This window comes from Helianthus annuus, chromosome 8 (genome assembly GCF_002127325.2).
Source record: "Helianthus annuus cultivar XRQ/B chromosome 8, HanXRQr2.0-SUNRISE, whole genome shotgun sequence".
Lineage (NCBI taxonomy): Eukaryota > Viridiplantae > Streptophyta > Magnoliopsida > Asterales > Asteraceae > Helianthus > Helianthus annuus.
This window is the reverse complement of record NC_035440.2, coordinates 87,265,584-87,288,594: the sequence shown is the minus strand read 5'-3', so window position 1 is coordinate 87,288,594 and position 23,011 is coordinate 87,265,584. Positions and strand designations below refer to the sequence as shown.

General features: G+C 39.5%; 1 protein-coding gene across 1 annotated transcript; it reads left to right on the top strand.

The window, feature by feature from the left end:
* Positions 1–692: 692 nt before the first annotated feature.
* LOC110873345 lies at positions 693–3,540 on the top strand. The gene is made up of 3 exons (XM_022122269.2): positions 693–1,879; positions 2,791–2,924; positions 3,368–3,540. The coding sequence occupies exons 1-3, from the start codon at positions 1,660–1,662 to the stop codon at positions 3,377–3,379; spliced, it is 366 nt and encodes a 121-aa protein (XP_021977961.1). The 5' UTR covers positions 693–1,659; the 3' UTR covers positions 3,380–3,540.
* Positions 3,541–23,011: the final 19,471 nt, after the last annotated feature.

Sequence of the window (23,011 nt, the reverse complement as noted above, 5' to 3'; positions counted from 1 at the left end):
TCACTCATACTTAAACCTTCATGTTTTACACCCATATTCACATTCATATCTATGCTCATTCATCTTATGTTCACACTTATACTTGTATTCATACTCATAAGCTTGTGATTAACTTATACTCATGTTTGTACTCACGTTTATGCTCGTTTTTCATACACGTTATGCATATGCTTTTACTCATACTCCTGTCATGCGTTTTGTGTTTATATTCACGTGCGTGGCCATATTTAAACTTATACAATGCTGATGCTTTTTACTCTAAATTTATACTTTCGCACCTATACGCGGGCGGAACCTGAGGGATTCGCTCACGTTGGTCTTATACTATTTAGAACGCAAACATACTTACATGTTACATTTTTATGCACACACAATCTTATCTTCATAATTTATGCATACCTTAATTCATACACAACTAGTACAAGCTATGCGGATCATGCGACGATCAATATAATCGCGGGTGCACACGGGATTATAGTGATAGGCGTATGAGAAACCATAGAGTGTACTACTGTGTATGGTAAGACACGGAACGTAACATGACACCGAATACGAAACGGACGTAATGTGGTCAAAACATGGTGGATACGCCGCTGGTACTTCCTATATATAAGTGTTTTCACCATGTTACCAAACCTTCGTAAAACGTGCCCTGAGAAATTCAATGTTTTGCAGACCTTTTTGACCTAATTCAACCTTTAAACAACTCACAAACGCATTGTATCCGATTATCCACGACGAGACTTCATTCTTAACCCGCTACTTTCATCCATACAATATTTATGCTATTCTTATACTCATAATCGTTTATTAGATCAGTCGTTCACCCTTATACCTCGATTATTCTCCGTTGTCGCAAACTCCAAAACCTCAATTTTAAACAATCATCTTCTGATTGCCAAAACCCTTTCAAACATTCCTTTTAAATAAATTTCGGGACGAAATTTCCTAAAGGAGGGGAGACTGTAACGCCTCGTATTTTCATATTTTTATATATTTTTAGAAAATTCAAGTTCGTTTTATATTTTTAGAAAATCAGATCGAAAAACGGAATAAAACCGTCAAACAACGCATTTTCACGCGCTTTTATGCAACCGACAGTCAAGCGTGACGACAACGACTACCAGTACTATTTTACATATTTTTAAAACTAAAATTATATATTATGATGTACTGACAATTTCGGGTTTTGAAAACGAGTTCGTACATGCGTTGGGCCACCTTAAACACGAGATTGGGCTTGTGAGCCTTAGGCCAAACCCAAACCCATTAGAAAAAAAACATAGCTATATAAATCAACTTAACTACTCATCTCCATTTACGAACAAAACTTATAAACCCTAATAATGTCTAGCATCAGCCGCCCACACACTCAGACTTTTCCCTCTTTCTTTTTCTCTTTGATAAACACCATAAACATCTACACCCACAATTCTGCTTTACCTTTACACATACGTACAAATGAGTTTAAAGATAAATTATGAGAGACATTTAGAGAGGGGAGGAGCTGATCCAGATCTGGCAGTTTCGGGTGGCCTTTAGCGACAGCGAACGACGGCCCTCCAAGGTCGGAGGCGGATCAAGATGGCTTTAAAAGCCGGCGACTAGCGGCGCTCCGGCAATTACAGCCAGATCTCGCCAATCTGTCAAGGTTCAGTCATGAACCTGAATCGCGTTGACGGATGCGGTGGTTTCTTGGCCATTCAAGACCCGCGTTCGAGCAAATGGGTAACCGATTCGGGATTTTGTTCGGTTCCGAGTCAGTTTTCCTCGAAACTGGAATCCAACTTGAGCCACCGAACCGAAGCCAGCATTAAGTGCAGCTGCCGCAGGTCCCTCCAAGTTAAAATCGTCAGTGTCAAAGCAAACACCGTTCTAGGTAAACACACCACCATCCTACTCTTCCCTCTCATGTTTTTGCTTTACAAACCATGATATGAGAACATAAGTTTTGAGATAAAAAAATTGGATCGGTCCTAGTGCTTTCATGGGGAAGAAAGACATGCTGTATGTTTTTATTTATTTATTTATTTATTTATTTATATAATATGGACTTCTGATACAAGATCTTTTAACATTAGAATTGAGTTATTTAACGAGAATTGGGTTTTAATAGTCATATTCTTTTATTTAAATAATAATCTCAGTGTGAGTTTGACAAAGTTTTCAGCTAATAAAATTAAGTTATTTTCCTTCTTTCTCTACATACTATTTGAATAATCATGCCTAGAATGAGATTTGACTGGTTCACAAGAACAACGAAAATCTGTTACTTAAGAGTTGTTTTAAAAGAATTTTATATGTAAATTGATAAACCTTGACATTATTGGAAGGAATTCTTTATAATTAATGTATTTTTGTTGTACGTTGAAGTTAGAAAGCAAATACATATACTTATTTTGTCAAAGGTTTATTACTAAATGTATTTTCATCAGAGTATTTACCACACGTTCATTTCTAAAACTAATCTTAACATGAAGTGTATGAATAAAATATAACAATTTATTTTTTTTCAAAATCTTACAAAGTTATAATTTATAAAATAAACCAAACATGTTCGATACTTTAATATTTAACGTTTATAACTATTCGTAACGGTAATAGTCAGGGCAACTATTAAATTTCCAAGAGGTGTAGTATCTTTGATCTCACCCGAATTCCTCGGGATCTAGAATACCATGGTGACACAAGATGCACCACGCGAATAAATAAACCCAAATAAATAATAACTTCAATTAATTACGTTGTGTATGTTATATTTAGTACTTCGCATTTTATTATTTCTTTAAGGTAGTTCTTCTCGTGTGGATTTCTCTATCTTTCTTCGTGCGTTATTTTACAAGAAGTCGCAAACGCAACCACTCATAATCTCTAGACTACACCAACTTTCCTCGCGGTTTAAGTGTACTTCCTACGTAACCAATGTGAGTATACTCGCAACCCCCTTTTTATGTTTACCACTTTTTGGGGTGTAACATGTTTTACTATTAAACTACACTTAAACTTATTCTTTATGCAATGCACAAAACAATCCTTATACATGAATACTATGCTATGATGCTTGATGCTTACGTGGACCATACTTATGTGATATGTTTTAGTCATTAGCTCTCACGAGCCTCCCTTCGACATGTATAGCGCTATAGGAGTAACACACCGCCCCCCTTAAACTTGGGTCATGTTGAATTAATTAAACTTTCTTGCGTAAACATAGGTTGGCTAGAAATATTGCATGCCACGATAGGTTGATCTCGTATAAACTAAGTTGCCATGTGGATTCGTTTTAAACTTTTATACTTATACTTTTGCTTAAACTTGTATACTCGCCTTTGCTTTTGCATTGAATTGTATTTTAAACATGTTGCAGGTTGAGGTTTGATGATACTATGAAAACGGACTAGCAAAAATGCCTAGATACTCACTTAGACGTCTTAGGTCAAATACGTTGTATAAATTTCATTTTTGTTGTTGTATTGTTCTCTTGTATTTTTAATGTATTGTAACTTTTATTCATAAATGAAATCAATTTATCTTTAATTCTATTGTCACAATTAGCGTTATGAGTGATGAGCAATCTTCACACTTCATCTCATCCCGATGTTTCCGCCATTGGTTGGGGTGTGACAATTTATCAATTAAATCTTGTAAAAGAATTACATGTTCACTATGCGTTCAGTCGCCCGGTCGTGCCGGGCTTAAGGTTAATTGACACGCCACAAAGCATAAAGCCGTGGCGGGAAAACCAACGGTTATACCTTTATAAATATAGACACATTGTCGGGTGTACGCCTACACCCGCGTGTCGAGGTCGTGGCCATTTCGTAAAATGATGCCAAGGATATCCGGGACATGGTCATTAAGCTCCCAAAGGCGTGAAGCCAACAAAATCAATTTTTAAACGGGTCACATTGAAAACACCCAACTACTAATGAGTTGGGGTCAATTGCCCGACCAAGCGATATTTTTATATACCGTAACCCAAGCCCGTATAACGGAAAATAAGTTAAAAGTATTTACCTGAGCAAGTAATAACCTCAATCAAACAAATGCAAATATCTTTTACTGGTCTCCTATTCTGGAACGAAGGTTTATAACAACCTATTAGAATCCTAACGGGCCTTTAATTTAGCCTTAGCTTAGACCGGTCAGTTTCAAAGGATATATACGGTTTAATCGCGTGAAAGGCGAAAACCGGGAATGGAATGTGATTTGGACCCAACAAGTTTGAAGACTTGTTGTATATGGGTATAATAACCACACTCTGGATTTTGAAGTAAAAACGATAAGGTTTGACCCGTTTCAGCTAGTTTATGTAAACTAGTTACATAAACCGAACCGTGCGCGCAAAAAGGCGTAACGGGTAACCGTAGGAGTCCTACACAGGTCTCCTAAGTTAACCTGCTCTAAAGAGGTTGTGGTATCAGTAGGATACCTTCCATTATGCCCGTAACGAGTTTAAATCCAATATACGCCCCGTAGGGGTATTTCGGTCTTTTTAAAGATTATAAAAGTGGTTTCCGAGTTCTACAGGATATCTGAGTTTCAGAACAGTTTATAAAGTTCAAAATACTTTATTTATTATTTAAAATCAGTAGCAACTGGAATCGGGTCAAAATACCATGTAGAACTCAAGTTATGTCCAAAAAGGGTATATTCGGTAATTACCGAACCGATGTCATAACCGCAGGTTATGAGCAGGTTAAAAATAATTAAAAATCTTTAAAAACCTCAAATATCATTTTACATCAGTGTGTAAAAGGTTTGGTGTCGAAATTTGGGTTTAGATAGGTTTTATGCTAATTGTGCCGTTTAATTACTAAAGTTTCCGTAATTGCGCCATTTAGTATAACTCCTATTCTAGACCTCGGATTGACATGAAATTTTAGGGACATGCGTAGAAATCAGTAACCAAGGTTATTGTCCTTTCACATGTCCAAAATTATCGTTTTAAAGTAAAAAGGGCGTTATGGTCAACTTTTAGGCGTTTAACGGAAATGTGCTAAAGACTCGGACAAACAACGGACCGGTCACAGAGGGTTATACCATCATGTAACCTGGTCCTAAGAGAATCCTAAGGCATATCTAAATCATACCATAACGGGTCAGAACTGAAGTCAAAGCAAAAGTCAAAGTTTTGCGACTTTCGGTTCCGAACCGGGTCAAAACAGTAAATGGTCGGATCAATCAAGTTAGACTAGTTAATATACTTATTATCATGTTATATGAGTGTCAAAACAGGTTACACGCCATCTACATTACCGATTATGCATAAAATCGCAATTTAGCATTCTGTTGACTTTTTCTAAGCAACTTTGACTCGACATTTGGACTAGTTAGAGTGGGAACCAGAGGGTGCCCTTTTAGGGGTTTAATGCCCACATGATTACCAACATATAACTACCTTTGATTCGACAAATCACTGGACCATTTGTGATTTATCATTAAGTCAATCGCTAATTACGACGGATTGACTTTTAAGCTATAACTAAGCAAAAACTAAACCACAAAGGGTTAGGCACACTTACAGAAGTTTGGTACACGACCAGAGATGCTAGAAGAGGGTTCTTGAGCTCCAGATGTGATCAAGAAAGCAGATTTAGGTGTGTTTCTAAAGTGTGCACAACAAGGCCTTTTATATTGAAATTTGGAGCATGAGATCATTACAACAAGACCTATAATTGATCATGGATGACCAACAGCTGTCCCTGAGTGCTAGGGGACGTTTAGGGGGCGCCCATGCTCTCATTATTGGCTCTAAGGTCGGTTAAAACACCAAACAGTGCTTCTGTCCACGTTTTCTGCATCTGGGAGGCTGACGCGGCCCGCGTTAGAGATCAGGTAACCTTTACGCGGGTCGCCAGAATCCTTCTGACAAGCCCATATCTTCTACTGACCATGCGGCCCGTGTAAGACCTCTTGTTTCTTTAACGCGGCCCGCCTGAAACCTATTTTTCAAGATTTTCAAATCTTTTGTAATCATTGCCCTGGCCTTTCGGTTTCGAAGGGGTGACTTTGCATTTTGGGCCTCGTTTATTTGCGTATAAGGGCCCCGTGGCTTTTACCCAACTTATTAACCCTTGGTTAATTTATTATTACCCGAAAAGTCATAACTTTCAAGATTTGACACTTTTAACCCCTCGCATACGATTTTGATCATAACTTTCTCGTTTTAAAACGGAACTTCACGAAATTTATATCGTGCATTCTAGTGAGTATAATTTACCATTAAAAAGCCTCGGGTATGCCCAAAGGTCACTCAGAGGTATAACTTAAACATGTTGACACATTTGGCCCCTGTAGTTTGAAATTCCTCACTTTCTTCCACAATTCGTTCCGTACGATCCATGATTCATTCGTTTGAAGGTACGAGCATCATTTAGGGTTACTGTACAGTATATTTATCCCTTGTTGACATTTTTAACCCTCGAATTTACATACTTTCAATGTTTGTCAACTTTAGTCCTTTATTTAGTATTTAATACCACGTGTAAACCTAAGACACGTGTCAATACATTATTGGACGCAAAATTTCGAGGTGTTACAACATTCCTCATCCTGTTTGCCATCACTATAGAAACAACTTTACTGATGATGCCCACTAAGTTTATCGGTCGGTAATTACTTAGAGAGGTCGCATCTTTCACCGTAGGGACAAGAGTGATGAAAGAAGAACCACTTCCGTTATTAAAGACACCTTCATTAAAAAGTGAGCGAAAATATCCTTAAAATCCTCTTCAAAGAAATTCCAGAAAACCTTGATGAACTTGAAATTCATTCCGTCAGGACCCGGAGCCTTGTCATCATGACAACCGAATACCGCCTCCTTAATTTCGAGCCCGGAGAAAGGAGAGATCAAATAAACCTTATCCTCCTCCGAAAGTTGCTTGAGATTGTCACAATGAATATCCGACCTTTCAGACAACTGGTCTCCAAATTTGTCCCTAAAAACCCGAAAATATATTTTTTTAACTTTTGAGGGTTTAGTGCACAACACCCCATCAATATTAAGCCCATGAATCCTGTTCGCTGCCTTCCGCTTATTTATCAAAGCACGGAAAAATCTCTTGTTCTCATCAACGTCCATAGCCCACTTTAATCTGGATCTTTGCTTTAGGTCTTCATTCTTTCTTGATTCGATCTCCTTTAATTGTTTTCTATTCTCAGCTAGAGTCCATTCCTCCTCCTCGTTTAGATCTCTACTCTCCAGTTCCTCCTCCAACTTTTCCAATTCCGACAAAGTAGAAGATAAACTCTCATTTTCTTTTTCGAGGAAAGCATCCCTCCACTTTTTTAACTCCTTCCTAATACGAGCAAATTTATTGGACAAAATCACGTCTGGAGGCTCGGATGACGAGAAACCATCCAACGCCTTCGAAACGGCCTCTTCAAAACCTGGCCTACCTATCCACGAACTAAAAACTCTGAAAGGACGAGGCCCATAATTTAAATCCACCACCGATAGCACAATGGGACAATGATCCGAAAACATACCCGGCAGAATCCTCACACACGCTTCTAACCATTTGTTGAAGAAGGAATCACAAACTAGAAATCGATCAATTTTGCTGAGTTTCTTCCCATTTTCTCTACTACACGTGAAGTTTCTGCCCTGCATAGGGTACTCCACTAGACCTTGATCAAAAATAAATTCGTTGAAGTTCCTGGCGCAAACCACTTTAAAATTGGAGCCTTTTCTTTCTTCCGCAGAGCGAACGGCGTTGAAGTCCCCAGCAAGGACCCACATACCATCAATACCATTCATCTGAGCAGCAATATCGTTCCACTGCCTCCGCTTATCTGTTGTTTTATGGGGGGGCATACACGTTTATCAGATTGACTTTTTCCCCACTTCAGCACTAAAGGATCCCACATCCATAGCAATCCACCAGACTTACCAGTCGAGCTAACTGACTCGAAATTGACCTTACGCTTGCCCAAAAAATAGGAGACAATCAGCTCCGATAACATATCCTTCTTAGTTTCTTGTAAAGCAACCACACTTATGGAGTTCTTATTTCTAACTTCCTTAACCCATCTCGCCTTTTCCCCTCCGTTGAGACCCCTAATATTACGAGATATAATATTCATTTAAGAACCACATTGTTACCTTTTTTGATGCCTTCTGTTAAAAAAGTGGACTTGACCATCTCTTCGTGGTTTGCTAGTCGAACACCGACTATCTCCCCCATCTTCAAAGTGGCTTCCATCTCCGAGTTGTTGTCATCATCAACCAAACGATTGACCAGATCACCACCAATAGACTTGATATGCTCACCGTCACTAACCCCTTCTGATGCCGCTCTAATATTGAGATCAAAACATTGATTTTCCGCTGATACCTTATTGAGGTTTCTATGAGAAGATTCTCCTGCTTCCATAACATTATCACTGATTGGAGTAATGCTAGCTCCTGGTCCTTTTGGAAAAGCAGATGTAAAAGAATCTAATACCTCTACCATAGATCTGGGTCTCTTCTTAGGCCTGTCCTCCGAAGAGTTGAAATGGGCTCCAACAAGTTTTTCTTTAGATTTGGGCCTTAGAATAGTCGGTATTCTATTGGGCCTGGCTTTCTGTAACACCTCGAAAATTCATGTCCAATAAGGTATTGACACGTGTCATAAGCTTTGAACGTGTGAAAAAAATACTTTAGAGGGACTAAAGTTGACAAAAGGGGAAACTATGCGAATATAAGGGTCCAAAGTGTCAATAATGGATAAATATATTCAAAAATAGCCCTACATAATGTTTATACCTTCAAACGAATAAATCATGGATCATACGATTCTAAATATGAAAGAAAGTGAGGAATTACAAACCACAGGGGCTAAAAGTGTCAACATGTGCAAAGTATACCTCTGAGTGACCTTTTGGCGGACCCGAAGCTTTGTAACGATGAAATATACTCACTAGAGTATGTGGTTAAAATTTCATAAAGTTTCGTTATCGTATGAGAAAGTTATGATCAAATTCGTGTACGAGGTGTTAAAGCGTCAACATGGAATTCTAGGGCCTTATGGATGATCTCAAAGTCAACAAGGGACTTAACTAAGTTAATAAAGGTCCTAGAGCCCTAAAAATCAAGTTAGAAGGCTGAAATAGCAAAATTGGGACTTAAAACCACGTTACAAAGGACTAGGGACCAAAAATGCAAATTGTGAAACTTGTTTGGCTAGTTCTGACAGGCCAGGCGGCCCGCGTAAGAGCCCCTTATGGGCTTACGTGGCCCGCGTCAGAGTGCCAGCGACAGATTTAACCTGCAGCTGTCTGTTAAGGTCTGTAACCGACTTAAAACTCTTGTTTTCTTATACCAGAGGCATCTCCAATGGTTTTTCATGAAATAGGGGCACTTGTCTTCATCTGGTAACAATCATAGACCATGGTGGCATCATCTTATGAGATTAAAATCAATATATAAGGGGCTATAAGTTGTGAACATTTGTGTGCATTCACTTTCAAAGTTTACAACTTGCTTTCTGGAGCTTCCTGGACAGCAAACAACCTCCTTAGTGGTCCCTAATCCTAATTAGGACTCTTGTAAGTGTCCTTAACCTTTCTAAATTCGTTTTAGCTTAGTTAATCAGCTAAAAGTCAAACCGTCGTAATTAAGGTTTGACTTCGAGATTAGTCAATAATTACTCACTAATATCTCGAATTAAAAATACCTATAAGTAGGTAATTATGTGGGTAACAAACCCTTAAAAGGGTATTTTCAGAATCAAACTCTAACTGTGTTAATTGTCGAGTCAAAGCTTATCTTAAAAAGTCAACAGAATGCTTATTTTCAAATTAATGCATAATTAGCAATGTAGGATACATGCAACCTGTTTGATCATTAAAATAACTTGGTAATTAATGTAAGAACATGTCTCAACATGTTTAACTCGACAACTTTCAGTTTAGGCTCGGTTTGGAACCGAAAGTCGCATAGTTTGACTTCTGCTTTGACTTTCAGTTCTGACCCGTTTAAGCCAAGATTAGGATTGCCTTAGAGCTTCTTTTGGACCTATTTACATGGTAGTATAACCCTCTGAGATTATACAACTTGGTTCATTAGATATCCTATTCACATGCATGTTTCCTTTAATCGCTTATATGTTGACCATTATGCCCAAATGACCTTAAAATGTGATTTTTGGAAAAGTAAAAGGGTAGACACCTTAGCTACTGATTTATAAACTTGCACCTAAAATTTGAGATCAGTTTGAGGTATAGATTAAGAGTTATGCTCATCAGCGTAATTTAAAGCTTCTTTAGAAATTAAGTGACGTAAATTGCATATAGCTTATCTAAACCCAAATTTTTATACAAAACTTTTTACCCACTGATATAAAATAATATTTTGGGATTTTTGAAGATTTTTATTTAATTTTAGGCTGAGCATAACTTAGTGTTCTAAGCTTAATTCGGTTAATGCCGGTTTTGCCCTTTTGGGCTATAAAATGAGTTTTATAAACCCTATTGACCCCAAACCTTTTACTAATGATCTAATATGTTAAATAAAGTATTTTGAGCCTTCTGGAATTTTAAAAATATCAGCTTTTTATATAAAACCCGGAAATGGCTCCAAATCGCCTTTTTAAGCGTTTTTAACGCATGAGTTTGTGCTAGAACCTTTTTAAGCATATGGGGTTGAAACTTACGGATGTATTTAGTAAATTTTTATATTTTAATAGTAGGCTAATGTTATAAACTCAGAATGTCAGTTTTGACCCTTTAGGCATATGTGAAATTACCAAAATGCCCCTACGGAGCATAGTATGGTTATAAGCAATACATTTCACATATATTTGATACCCTACTGTTATGACTTAGAAATTAAGCATATTTACTAATTTAATCAGACCTGTAACTCAGGTTATTATTTAAACTCTATTACACCCTTTAAAATGACCAAAATGCCCTTATGAGGCATAGTTTTGGTTTAAAACCATTTGGGGCATAATGGAAGGTATCATTCTGATATCACAACATATTTTAGGCATATTAACTTCAGAAACATGTATATGACTCTTATGGTTACTCGTTACGCACTATACGCGTTCGGATCGGCTTATGTAACTAGTTTACCCATTTTAGCCGAAACGGGTCAAACCATATCCTTTCGGTCTCAAAATCCAGAATGTGATTAAGTTACCCATATTAAACAAGTATGCAAGCTTGTTGGGTCAAAACCACATTCTAAAACGGTCTTCGCCTTACCAAGCGTTTAGACCGTAATCTTCATTTATAACTAACCGGTCTAAGCTTAGGCTAATTAAAGACCCGTTAGAATTCTAATAGGTTATTAAAAACCTTCGTTCTAGATATAGGAGACCAGTAAAAGCTACGTGCACTCGCTGTATTTGATTTGTACTTTGCTCAGGTAAATACGTTTAACTTATTTCCCTTATACGAGCTTGGGGTACGGTATATAAAATACCGATTGTTCGGGAAATTGACCTTAACCGGTCGGTGGTTAAGTGTTGTCAAATTAACCCATTTAAAAATGCCGTTTTGTTTGTTTAACGCCTTTGGGGGTTTAATGACCATGTCCCGGATATCCTTGGCATCATTCAAAGAATGGCCACGACCTTAGCACATGGGTGTAGGCGTACACCCGTAGTGCATTTCAATAAAGTATAATCGTCGGACGAGAGAAGTCTCGCGGAGGGATTATATTAAGTGGTGTGTCTATTAATCTTTAAGCCGGTACGACGCGGGCAACTGAACGCATAACAAACATGTAATTCTTTTACAAGATTATAAGCAAATAATTATCCCAAGTTATAAAAAATTTTGTGCCGCGGGCATTTAAATCAATTTTAAACATTTTCAAAATGAGTCAGTTAAATTGTATTTACCAGTGTAAACTGACGTATTTTCCAAAAAGGCAAAGTGCAGGTACTACGCGTAATAGGCTGGCCACTCCTTAGCATCCATAGAAGTCTCGCAAGCTTAGGATGCATGAAGTCTGTTGAAATAAAGTTTCCTTTTTGTTTTGATCCGCCTGTGGATCTATTTCGACTATTTTGTGATACTTGGATATTACAATATTATTAGGTTGAAATAAATCTTTCTTTTGCTTCCGCTGTGAATTTATATATTGTATGTTTGACTATGACGATATCAACTACGTCACGGAATCCCCCACCGGGCCCACCGGTGACACGTGGAAAATAGGGGTGTGACAGGTTGGTATCAGAGCCAACGCTGAGTGTTTTGTGTTTAATCTCAGTTAAATAAATGCACATTCCTCGAGTTTCGAGTCTAGACAAAGAACATAGGACAAAATCTGTTTTTGTTTTATTTCACTTTGTCTTTTATTTTATATTTCTTGTTATTATCATAATCTTGTATGCAGGTCGACAACGCCACCAAGATTTTTGAGGGGAAGAGGCAAGGGCCCAGTTACGGGCAACGATCATGAAGCCGGGCCTCCGCACCGGCGTACGCCATCGATCACGATGAGTACGAGCCCACAAGAGCCGTGGAGACTCTACGTTGAACCCAGGAGGCGGTCAGTCTCCCTCAGTTCCTCACCTTCGTATCAGCATTCTTTTGGGCCCCAATCAGAGAACGAGCCCAACAACCAACCACCTTCTTTCATACCCTTCCAAAGGTCCAACTCTCACCACTCTTTTGGTGACCCTACCCCCGCATTCCAAAGTCGGTTCAACCCGGCTAATTACCTTCAAGAACCCGTGGGTTTTAACCCACTAGGACCTGAGGATCACTTCTCGGGTGAAAATGACATGGACGAGGATACGGATCCCGTGGAACCTGCGACCGGGACCCCAAACCACCCCATCGAAATTTCTGATGGGTCATCTTTCCACGGATCGCCGTACCGCGGTCCTGACCGTTACCAGGCGAGGTTTACTCAATGGGACTGGTATTTCACGCCCTCTGAACACTCGTCCCCATATCAGCAGCAGCAGCAGCAGGATCCTTCCGAGGATCACTGATTTGTGGCAGTCACTCCGCCACCACCACCACCAGTGGAACAACAGCCGCCTCCGGAGCCGCCGAGACGGAGGAGGTAAACGCACCGATGTCCGTGCGAGGGGGTGTCCGCATCAGCACACCCCAACCATCAAGTGGCAGTCACTATCCGCCACTCCAAGAAGAGGAAGAACCTCAGATAGGGGGTCCATCAAACCCCATTCCAGAGATCAACTCTGCGCCTATGGCGCCACCAGTGGGTTTTGATAACCCAATCCCTGCTTACGCCGGTTCAGCGACGTATAACCCTTTTGAGCAGCCGGCTCATTCCTAGTTCGACTATGCCAACGTAGACCCATATCAGGAAGCGTGGGACTACAACGCTCGCCACTCGGAGGGACCCTATGGTGGCCTTTGGACCACTGGTTACCCAACTTATGGGTACCAGCGTCCGCCACCTCCTCAACCTCTGTACCAGCCGCCGCAGGCGCAGCTAATTCCGCCGGAGCGCCAACAGGAGGTTCTCGACCGATTGAACCGAGTCGAGCAAGTGGTCCGTGAAGACCGCAAAAGCAACCGAGGCTTCTTCAAAGGTCTGTCAGACTTGCTCAAGGGGAAGTCCAAGAGAAGGGGTCATTAAAGACCTTGTTAGTTATTTGTTTAGTTGTAATCAGTCCCTGCGTGGACTTGTTGTTTCTGTATTCAGCCCCTGCGTGGGCTTGTCTTTTAGTATTCTGCCCCTGCGTGGGCATGTCTTTTAGTTAACCCCTGCGTGGGTTTGTTGTTTGTTTTTCACCCCTGCGTGGGCATGTTATTTTGTAGAAGTCCCGTTTAGGGCAAATGTTGTACAGTTTAATATTTATTAATGGAATGGTTGAATTTAAATTTTCATGATTGTTTATTATTAATAAGTATATGCATAACCTTAAAATAAAAAGTAAAATGAAAATAACATTCCTAATAAAGAAGATCAACCATTTTTATATAGAATGGCAAAATCTAAAAAGGGACAAGACCTAGCCATATGTCATTTTAAGATAAGGCCAAGATGGCACCTCCATAATTAGATTCAGATCCATAATTAACATCTCAACTTAGGATTGTTCTGCGTTTAATACTAAAAGAGAATCTTAGGGGTAAAACTTAGCCACATGTCATTGTAGGCATGACCAAGATGGTAGAACCTGTCTAAAAGATTCCAAAATTTATGTTAACATCTGTAAGTATGTTAACGTACTGGGAAAATTGTGATGCAGTAAAAATCACATAGGCCATCTTTGAAAATTGGGTTAATTTAAAATTCCCTGTAAGTAAATAACCACCCATTGGGGATGAAGTGCCTACGGGTAATAATTAATGTCCTCTGGGACTAAGAGACAGTAGAAGTCTGCAACTCACTGTCTGTAAGAATCCAGGTTATGAATTAACACTGTCTTTGTGACTAAGTTATATATTAATGCTTAACTGCAATATAGGATTACAATAAAGGTCCTGCATAAATAATTGATTAACAAATTAACTAGCAATGGTTATTTAAAACCATGGTTAATAGAATATAAAAAAACTGTGTTAAGCTTCTAAATAAAACCTTGCCTATTATTTTTTTTAAATGTAGAAATTGAAGCTACATGGCGAGGTCGGACGAGGTAAACAGTCGTCCGGTGGAAAATCACGAGAACGCAAAGATACAGTTAACTGGCTCAGAGCTGAAAGCGCTTGTTGATGATGCGGTTACAAAGGCCTTAGAGCGGCAGTACATCGAGTACAGTGGGACCCATAATAGGACCCTGTCTACACCGCATAATAAGTCTAAGACTCACTTGGAGTCTCACAGCAAGCCACCCTCTGTGCAACCCAAGTCTAAGAAGGATGATGATAGACATTCTTCAAATGAAAACATGATCACTCCAAGAAGATTGTGTTTGATGATGCCCCACGTACCAAAGGTTGCACGTATAAATATTTTGTGTCTTGTAAACCCCGGGATTTTACCGGAGAAAAAGGGGCCGTGGATTGCATGACTTGGCTGGATGAGATGGGCACTGTTGTGGACATCAGTGGTTATGCTGAAAGGGATATTGTAAAGTTTGTATCCCAGTCGTTTAAGGGTGAAGCCTTGGCCTGGTGGAGGTCATTAATACAAGCTACTGGAAAGATTCCGTTATACAACATGTCGTGGAATCAATTTGTTGCTCTCATCAAGGAGAATTACTGTCCTCAACACGAGGTGGAAAGGATAGAATCTGATTTTCTGTCATTGGTCATAAAGAACCTGGATTGCCAGGCTTATCTCACGAGTTTTAATACTCTGTCAAGGTTAGTTCCGTACCTTCTGACACCGGAACCGAAAAGGATAGCCCGTTTCATTGGGGGTCTGGCCCCAGAAATCAAGGCGAGTGTCAAGGCCTCTCGGCCCGCTACATTTCGATCGGCAGCTGACATATCTCTGTCCCTTACGTTGGACGTTGTTAGGCAGAGATCATTAAGAAATACGGACGCTGAGAAGAGAAAACGCGAAGATGACGGTTCGCGGCGCTCAGACAAGAAGCGCAAGGGGAACAATGACCACAGGAAGGGGTCTGAAGCTAAAAAGGATGGGCATCGGTCTGGAGATAAGCCCAAGTGTAAGGTTTGTAAGAAGCACCATTTCGGGAGGTGCAGGCATGAGTCTAGATCCCAATCCCAGCCGAAAGTATGTGGGATTTGCAAGTCCCCAGATCACAAGGCATTAGACTGTAAGAAACTCAAGGATGCCACATGCTTTAATTGTAATGAGAAGGGGCATCTTAGGCCCAACTGCCCGAAGCTTGCGAAGAAGGCTGAGGAAGGAAAGAAGACCAACGCCAGGGTCTTCCAGATGAATGCTCAGGAAGCTATACAGAACGATAACGTGATAACAGGTACTTTTCTAATAAATGATGTCTACGCAAGAGTATTATTTGATTCTGGAGCAGATAAATCTTTTGTAGATAATAAGTTCTGTGAATTACTGAAATTACCTGTTAAAGCCCTAAGTGTGAAATATGAAGTGGAATTAGCTGATGGAACCATAGAAACAGTTTCGACTGTATTAGATGGATGTGTCCTATCCATTAGGAACTACTCTTTTCCTTTATCCTTGCTACCCTTTAAGCTAGCTGGCTTTGATATAGTGATAGGCATGGATTGGTTATCGCATAACCAAGCCCAGATTATGTGCAACAAGAAGCAAGTAGTAATCAAGACTCCATCTGGTGAGCCACTCACCATTCAGGGAGATACTCAACATGGATTGCCTGAGCAAGTGGCTATGCTCAGGGCATCTAGGTGCATGAAGAAGGGTTGTGTCATTTATATGGCACAAGTAACCATTGACGAGGAAAAGCCTAGGATCGAAGATATACCAGTCATTTCTGAATACCCCGAAGTTTTCCCGGAAGAACTACCTGGTTTGCCACCAGATAGACAAGTGGAATTCAGGATCGACATCATTCCAGGAGCAGCACATGTTGCTAGAGCACCTTATAGGTTAGCACCAACAGAGATGAAGGAATTGAGGACACAGCTAGATGATTTGCTAGCTAAAGGCTTCATTAGACCTAGTTCGTCTCCATGGGGAGCGCCAATTTTGTTCGTCAAAAAGAAAGATGGATCGATGCGTCTATGCATTGATTATCGAGAGCTCAATAAGGTCTCTATCAAGAACAAGTATCCCTTGCCCAGGATCGACGATCTATTTGACCAATTACAAGGAGCAAGCTACTTTTCCAAGATAGATCTCAGGTCAGGCTATCATCAATTGAAGGTTAAGGAAGAGGATGTACATAAGACTGCATTTAGGACTCGTTATGGTCATTACGAGTTCCTAGTGATGCCTTTTGGGCTCACTAATGCACCCGCCGCATTCATGGATCTCATGAATCGCGTATGCAAACCTTATCTGGACAAATTTGTTATCGTCTTCATCGATGACATCCTCATCTACTCAAAGAGCAAAGCTGACCACGAGAAGCATCTTCGATGCATTCTTAAGCTGCTTCATCAAGACAAGCTCTATGCCAAGTTTTCAAAGTGTGAATTTTGGCTTCGCAAAGTCCAGTTCCTTGGACATGTTGTGAGTGAACGTGGAATTCAAGTGGATCCCGCAAAGATAGAAGCTATTATGAACTGGCAAGAGCCAAGGACACCTTTAGAGATCCGTAGCTTCCTAGGTTTGGCTGGATACTATAGGCGATTTATTGAAAATTTTTCAAGGATTGCTGCGCCCTTAACTTCGTTAACACGTAAGAATATTACGTTTGATTGGGGGCCCAAGCAGAAAGAATCTTTTGATATCTTGAAACAAAAGTTGAGCAACGCTCCAGTGCTGACTCTACCTGAAGGTATTGAAGAGTTTGTGGTGTATTGCGATGCATCACACACCGGGATGGGTTGTGTGCTTATGCAGAGAGGCAAGGTCATTGCCTACGCTTCACGTCAATTGAAGGTGCACGAGAAGAATTACACCACCCATGACTTGGAGTTGGGTGCTGTGGTATTTGCACTAAAGCTATGGAGCACTACTTATATGGAACTAAGTGTGTGATCTACTCTGATCACAAGAGCCTTCAGCACTTGTTCAATCAGAAGGAATTGAATATGAGGCAGCGACGATGGATGGAAACTCTGAACGATTACGACTGTGAAATAAGATACCATCCAGGAAAGGCAAACGTAGTCGCTGATGCCTTAAGTAGAAAGGAAAGAGTGAAGCCTTTAAGGATCAATGCCAAGCGCATTGAGATAAAGAATAGTCTGAATGAAAGATTGTTAGCAGCACAAAAGGAAGCTGTGCTAGAAGCTAACTATCCTGAGGAAAAGTTAGGAGTAACTGAAGAACAGTTATCCTATGATAAGGACAGGATGTTGAGATTGAATGGACGAATATGGGTTCCTGTATATGGAGGACTTCGGGATGTTATTCTCAAGGAAGCCCACAGTTCCAAGTATTTCGTTCATCCTGGAGCTGATAAGATGTACTAGGATTTAAAGGCAAACTATTGGTGGATAGGCTTGAAAAAGTCTATAGCTGCTTATGTAGCTAAATGACTGACGTGTACTCAGGTAAAGGCTGAACATCAGAAGCCGTCAGGTTTGCTACAACAGCCTTAAATTCCCACTTGGAAATGGGAAATGGTAACAATGGATTTCATCACCAAGTTGCCAAAGACGAAGAAAGGAAATGATACAATATGAGTTATAGCTGATAGACTGACTAAGTCAACACATTTCTTACCCATTAAGGAGACTTATAGCTCCGATATGCTAGCCCAACTGTACGTAGATAAGATTGTATCCTTACATGGCATGCCAGCATCTATTATCTCTGATAGGGATACTAGATACACGTCTCATTTTTGGAAGAGTTTCCAACAGTCTCTGGGCACTCAATTGAATTTCAGTACGGCTTACCATCCTCAAACGGATGGGCAGAGTGAGCGTACTATTCAAACGTTGAAAGACATGTTGCGTGCATGTGTTATTGATCTAGGTGGTAGTTGGGATAGGCATCTACCCTTAGCCGAGTTCTCCTACAACAATAGCTACCATACCAGCATTCAGGCTGCACCTTTTGAGGCACTATATGGTAGGAAGTGCAGAACGCCCATCTGTTGGGCAGAAATAGGGGATACTGAATTATCAGGTCCTGACATAGTCTTCGAGACAACGGACAAGATTGTCCAGATTCGCGATCGCCTAAAAGCTGCCCGGGATAGGCAGAAGAGCTATGCTGATAAGAGGCGGAAACCTCTCAAGTTTGAGGTTGGCGATAAAGTTCTGCTCAAAGTATCGCCCTGGAAAGGGGTGATGCGATTTGGTAAGAAAGGTAAATTAAGCCCGAGGTATATAGGACCATTCGAGATCATTGAATGTATTGGATCAGTGGCTTATAAGTAAAACTTACCTGAAGAGCTCAGTGGTATTCATAATGTATTCCACGTCTGCAATCTGAAGAAATGTCTAGCTGATAAATCACTAGTCATACCACACACAAATGTGCACATAGACGAGAGCTTGAAATTTGTGGAGAAACCTGTGTCGATTGAAGATCGACAGGTAAAAAGGCTTCGAAGGAAGCTTGTGCCCATCGTCAAGGTGAAATGGGATGCCCGCAGAGGTCCTGAATATACGTGGGAGTTAGAGTCCACAATGAAAGAGAAATACCCTCAGTTGTTTCCATAAATCTTGAGGACGAGATTTCTTTTAAGGGGGTGAGGATGTAACACCTCGAAAATTCATGTCCAATAAGGTATTGATACGTGTCATAAGCTTTGAACGTGTGAAAAAAATACTTTAGAGGGACTAAAGTTGACAAAAGGGGAAACTATGCGAATATAAGGGTCCAAAGTGTTAACAATGGATAAATATATTCAAAAATAGCCCTACATAATGTTTATACCTTCAAACGAATAAATCATGGATCATACGAAGCTAAATATGAAAGAAAGTGAGGAATTACAATCCACATGGGCTAAAAGTGTCAACATGTGCAAAGTATACCTCTGATTGACCTTTTGGCGGACCCGAAGCTTTGTAACGATGAAATATACTCACTAGAATATGTGGTTAAAATTTCATAAAGTTTCGTTATCGTATGAGAAAGTTATGATCAAATTCGTGTACGAGGGGCTAAAAGTGTCAACATGGAATTCTAGGGCCTTATGGATGATCTCAAAGTTAACAAGGGACTTAACTAAGTTAATAAAGGTCCTAGAGCCCTTAAAAATCAAGTTAGAAGGCTGAAATAGCAAAATTGGGACTTAAAACCACGTTACAAAGGACCAGGGACCAAAAATGCAAATTGTGAAACTTGTTTGGCTGGTTCTGACCGGCCAGGCGACCCGCGTAAGAGCCCCTTACGGACTTACGCGGCCCGCGTCAGAGTGTCAGCGACATATTTAACCTGCAGCTGTCTGTTAAGGTCTGTAACCGACTTAAAACTCTTGTTTTCTTATACCAGAGGCCTCTCCAATGGTTTTTCATGCAATAGGGGCACTTGTCTTCATCTGGTAACAATCATAGACCATGGTGGAATCATCTTATGAGATTAAAATCAATATATAAGGGGCTCTAAGTTGTGAACATTTGTGTGCATTCACTTTCAAAGTTTACAACTTGCTTTCTGGAGCTTCCTGGACAGCAAACAACCTCCTTAGTGGTCCCTAATCCTAATTAGGACTCTTGTAAGTGTCCTTAACCTTTCTAAATTCGTTTTAGCTTAGTTAATCAGCTAAAAGTCAAACCGTCGTAATTAAGGTTTGACTTCGAGATTAGTCAATAATTACTCACTAATATCTCGAATTAAAAATACCTATAAGTAGGTAATTATGTGGGTAACAAACCCTTAAAAGGGTATTTTCAGAATCCCACTCTAACTGTGTTAATTGTCGAGTCAAACCTTATCTTAAAAAGTCAACAGAATGCTTATTTTCAAATTAATGCATAATTAGCAATGTAGGATACATGCAACCTGTTTGATCATTAAAATAACTTGGTAATTAATGTAAGAACATGTCTCAACATGTTCAACTCGACAATTTTCAGTTTAGGCTCGGTTTGGAACCGAAAGTCGCATAGTTTGACTTCTGCTTTGACTTTCAGTTCTGACCCGTTTAAGCCAAGATTAGGATTGCCTTAGAGCTTCTTTTGGACCTATTTACATGTTAGTATAACCCTCTGAGATTATACAACTTGGTTCATTAGATATCCTATTCACATGCATGTTTCCGTTAATCGCTTATATGTTGACCATTATGCGCAAATGACCTTAAAATGTGATTTTTGGAAAAGTAAAAGGGTAGACACCTTAGCTACTGATTTATAAACTTGCACCTAAAATTTGAGATCAGTTTGAGGTATAGATTAAAAGTTATGCTCATTAGCGTAATTTAAAGCTTCTTTAGAAATTAAGTGGCGTAAATTGCATATAGTTTATCTAAACCCAAATTTTTATACAAAACTTTTTACCCACTGATATAAAATAATATTTTGGGATTTTTGAAGATTTTTATTTAATTTTAGGCTGAGCATAACTTAGTGTTCTAAGCTTAATTCGGTTAATGCCGGTTTTGCCCTTTTGGGCTATAAAATGAGTTTTATAAACCCTATTGACCCCAAACATTTTTCTACTGATCTAATATGTTAAATAAAGTATTTTGAGCCTTCTGGAATTTTAAAAATATCAGCTTTTTATATAAATCCCGGAAATGGCTCCAAATCGCGTTTTTAAGCGTCTTTAACGCATGAGTTTGTGCTAGAACCTTTTTAAGCATGTGGGGTTGAAACGTACGGATGTATTTAGTAAACTTTTATATTTTAATAGTAGGCTAATGTTATAAACTCAGAATGTCAGTTTTGACCCTTTAGGCATATGTGAAATTACCAAAATGCCCCTACAGAGCATTGTATGGTTATAAGCAATAAATTTCACATATATTTGATACCCTACTGTTATGACTTAGTAAATTAAGCATATTTACTAATTTAATCAGACCTGTAACTCAGGTTTTTATTTAAACTCTTTTACACCCTTTAAAATGACCAAAATGCCCTTATGAGGCATAGTTTTGGTTTAAAACCATTTGGGGCATAATGGAAGGTATCATTCTGATATCACAACATATTTTAGGCATATTAACTTCAGAAACATGTATATGACTCTTATGGTTACTCGTTACGCACTATACGCGTTCGGATCGGCTTTTGTAACTAGTTTACCCATTTTTGCCGAAACGGGTCAAACCATATCCTTTCGGTCTCAAAATCTAGAATGTGATTAAGTTACCCATATAAAACAAGTATGCAAGCTTGTTGGGTCAAAACCACATTCTAAAACGGTCTTCGCCTTACCAAGCGTTTAGACCGTAATCTTCATTTATAACTAAGCGGTATAAGCTTAGGCTAATTAAAGACCCGTTAGAATTCTAATAGGTTATTAAAAACCTACGTTCCAGATATAGGAGCCCAGTAAAAGCTACGTTCACTCGCTGTATTTGATTTATACTTTGCTCAGGTAAATACGTTTCACTTATTTTCCGTTATACGGGCTTCGGGTACGGTATATAAAATACCGCTTGATCGGGAAATTGACCTTAACCGGTCGGTGGTTAAATGTTGTCAAATTAACCCGTTTAAAAATGCTGTTTTGTTTGTTTAACGCCTTTGGGGGTTTAATGACCATGTCCCGGATATCCTTGGCATCATTCAAAGAATGGCCACGACCTTAGCACACGGGTGTAGGCGTACACCCGTAGTGCATTTCAATAAAGTATAATCGACGGATGAGAGAAGTCTTGCGGCGGAATTATATTAAGTGGTGTGTCTATTAATCTTTAACCCGGTACGACCAGGGCAACTGAACGCATAACAAACATGTAATTCTTTTACAAGATTATAAGCAAATAATTATCCCAAGTTATAAAAAGTTTTGTGCCGCGGGCATTTAAATCAATTTTATACATTTTCAAAATGAGTCGGTTAAATTGTATTTACCAGTGTAATCTGACGTATTTTCCAAAAAGGCTAAGTGCAGGTACTACGCGTAATAGGCTGGCCACTCCTTAGCATCCATAGAAGTCTCGCAAGCTTAGGATGCATGAAGTCTGTTGAAATAAAGTTTCCTTTTTGTTTTGATCCGCCTGTGGATCTATTTCGACTATTTTGTGATACTTGGATATTACAATATTATTAAGTTGAAATAAATCTTTCTTTTGCTTCCGCTGTGCATTTATATATTGTATGTTTGACTATGACGATATCAACTACGTCACGGAATCCCCCACCGGGCCCACCGGTGACACGTGGAAAATAGGGGTGTGACAGGTTGGTATCAGAGCCAACGCTGAGTGAATTAAACACTAGCCTTTTGTGTTTAATCTCAGTTAAATAAATGCACATTCCTCGAGTTCCGAGTTTAGACAAAGAACATAGGACAAAATCTGTTTTTGTTTTATTTCACTTTGTCTTTTATTTTATATTTCTTGTTATTATCATAATCATGTATGCAGGTCGACAATGCCACCAAGATTTTTGAGGGGAAGAGGCAAGGGCCCAGTTACGGGCAACGATCATG

Coding starts and splice junctions, on each gene's coding strand:
- LOC110873345 (XM_022122269.2), top strand. CDS start 1,660: ATGAACCTGAATCGCGTTGACGGATGCGGTGGTTTCTTGGCCATTCAA. Junction 1,880..2,790: donor CAAAGCAAACACCGTTCTAG/GTAAACACACCA, acceptor TATTTCTTTAAG/GTAGTTCTTCTCGTGTGGAT.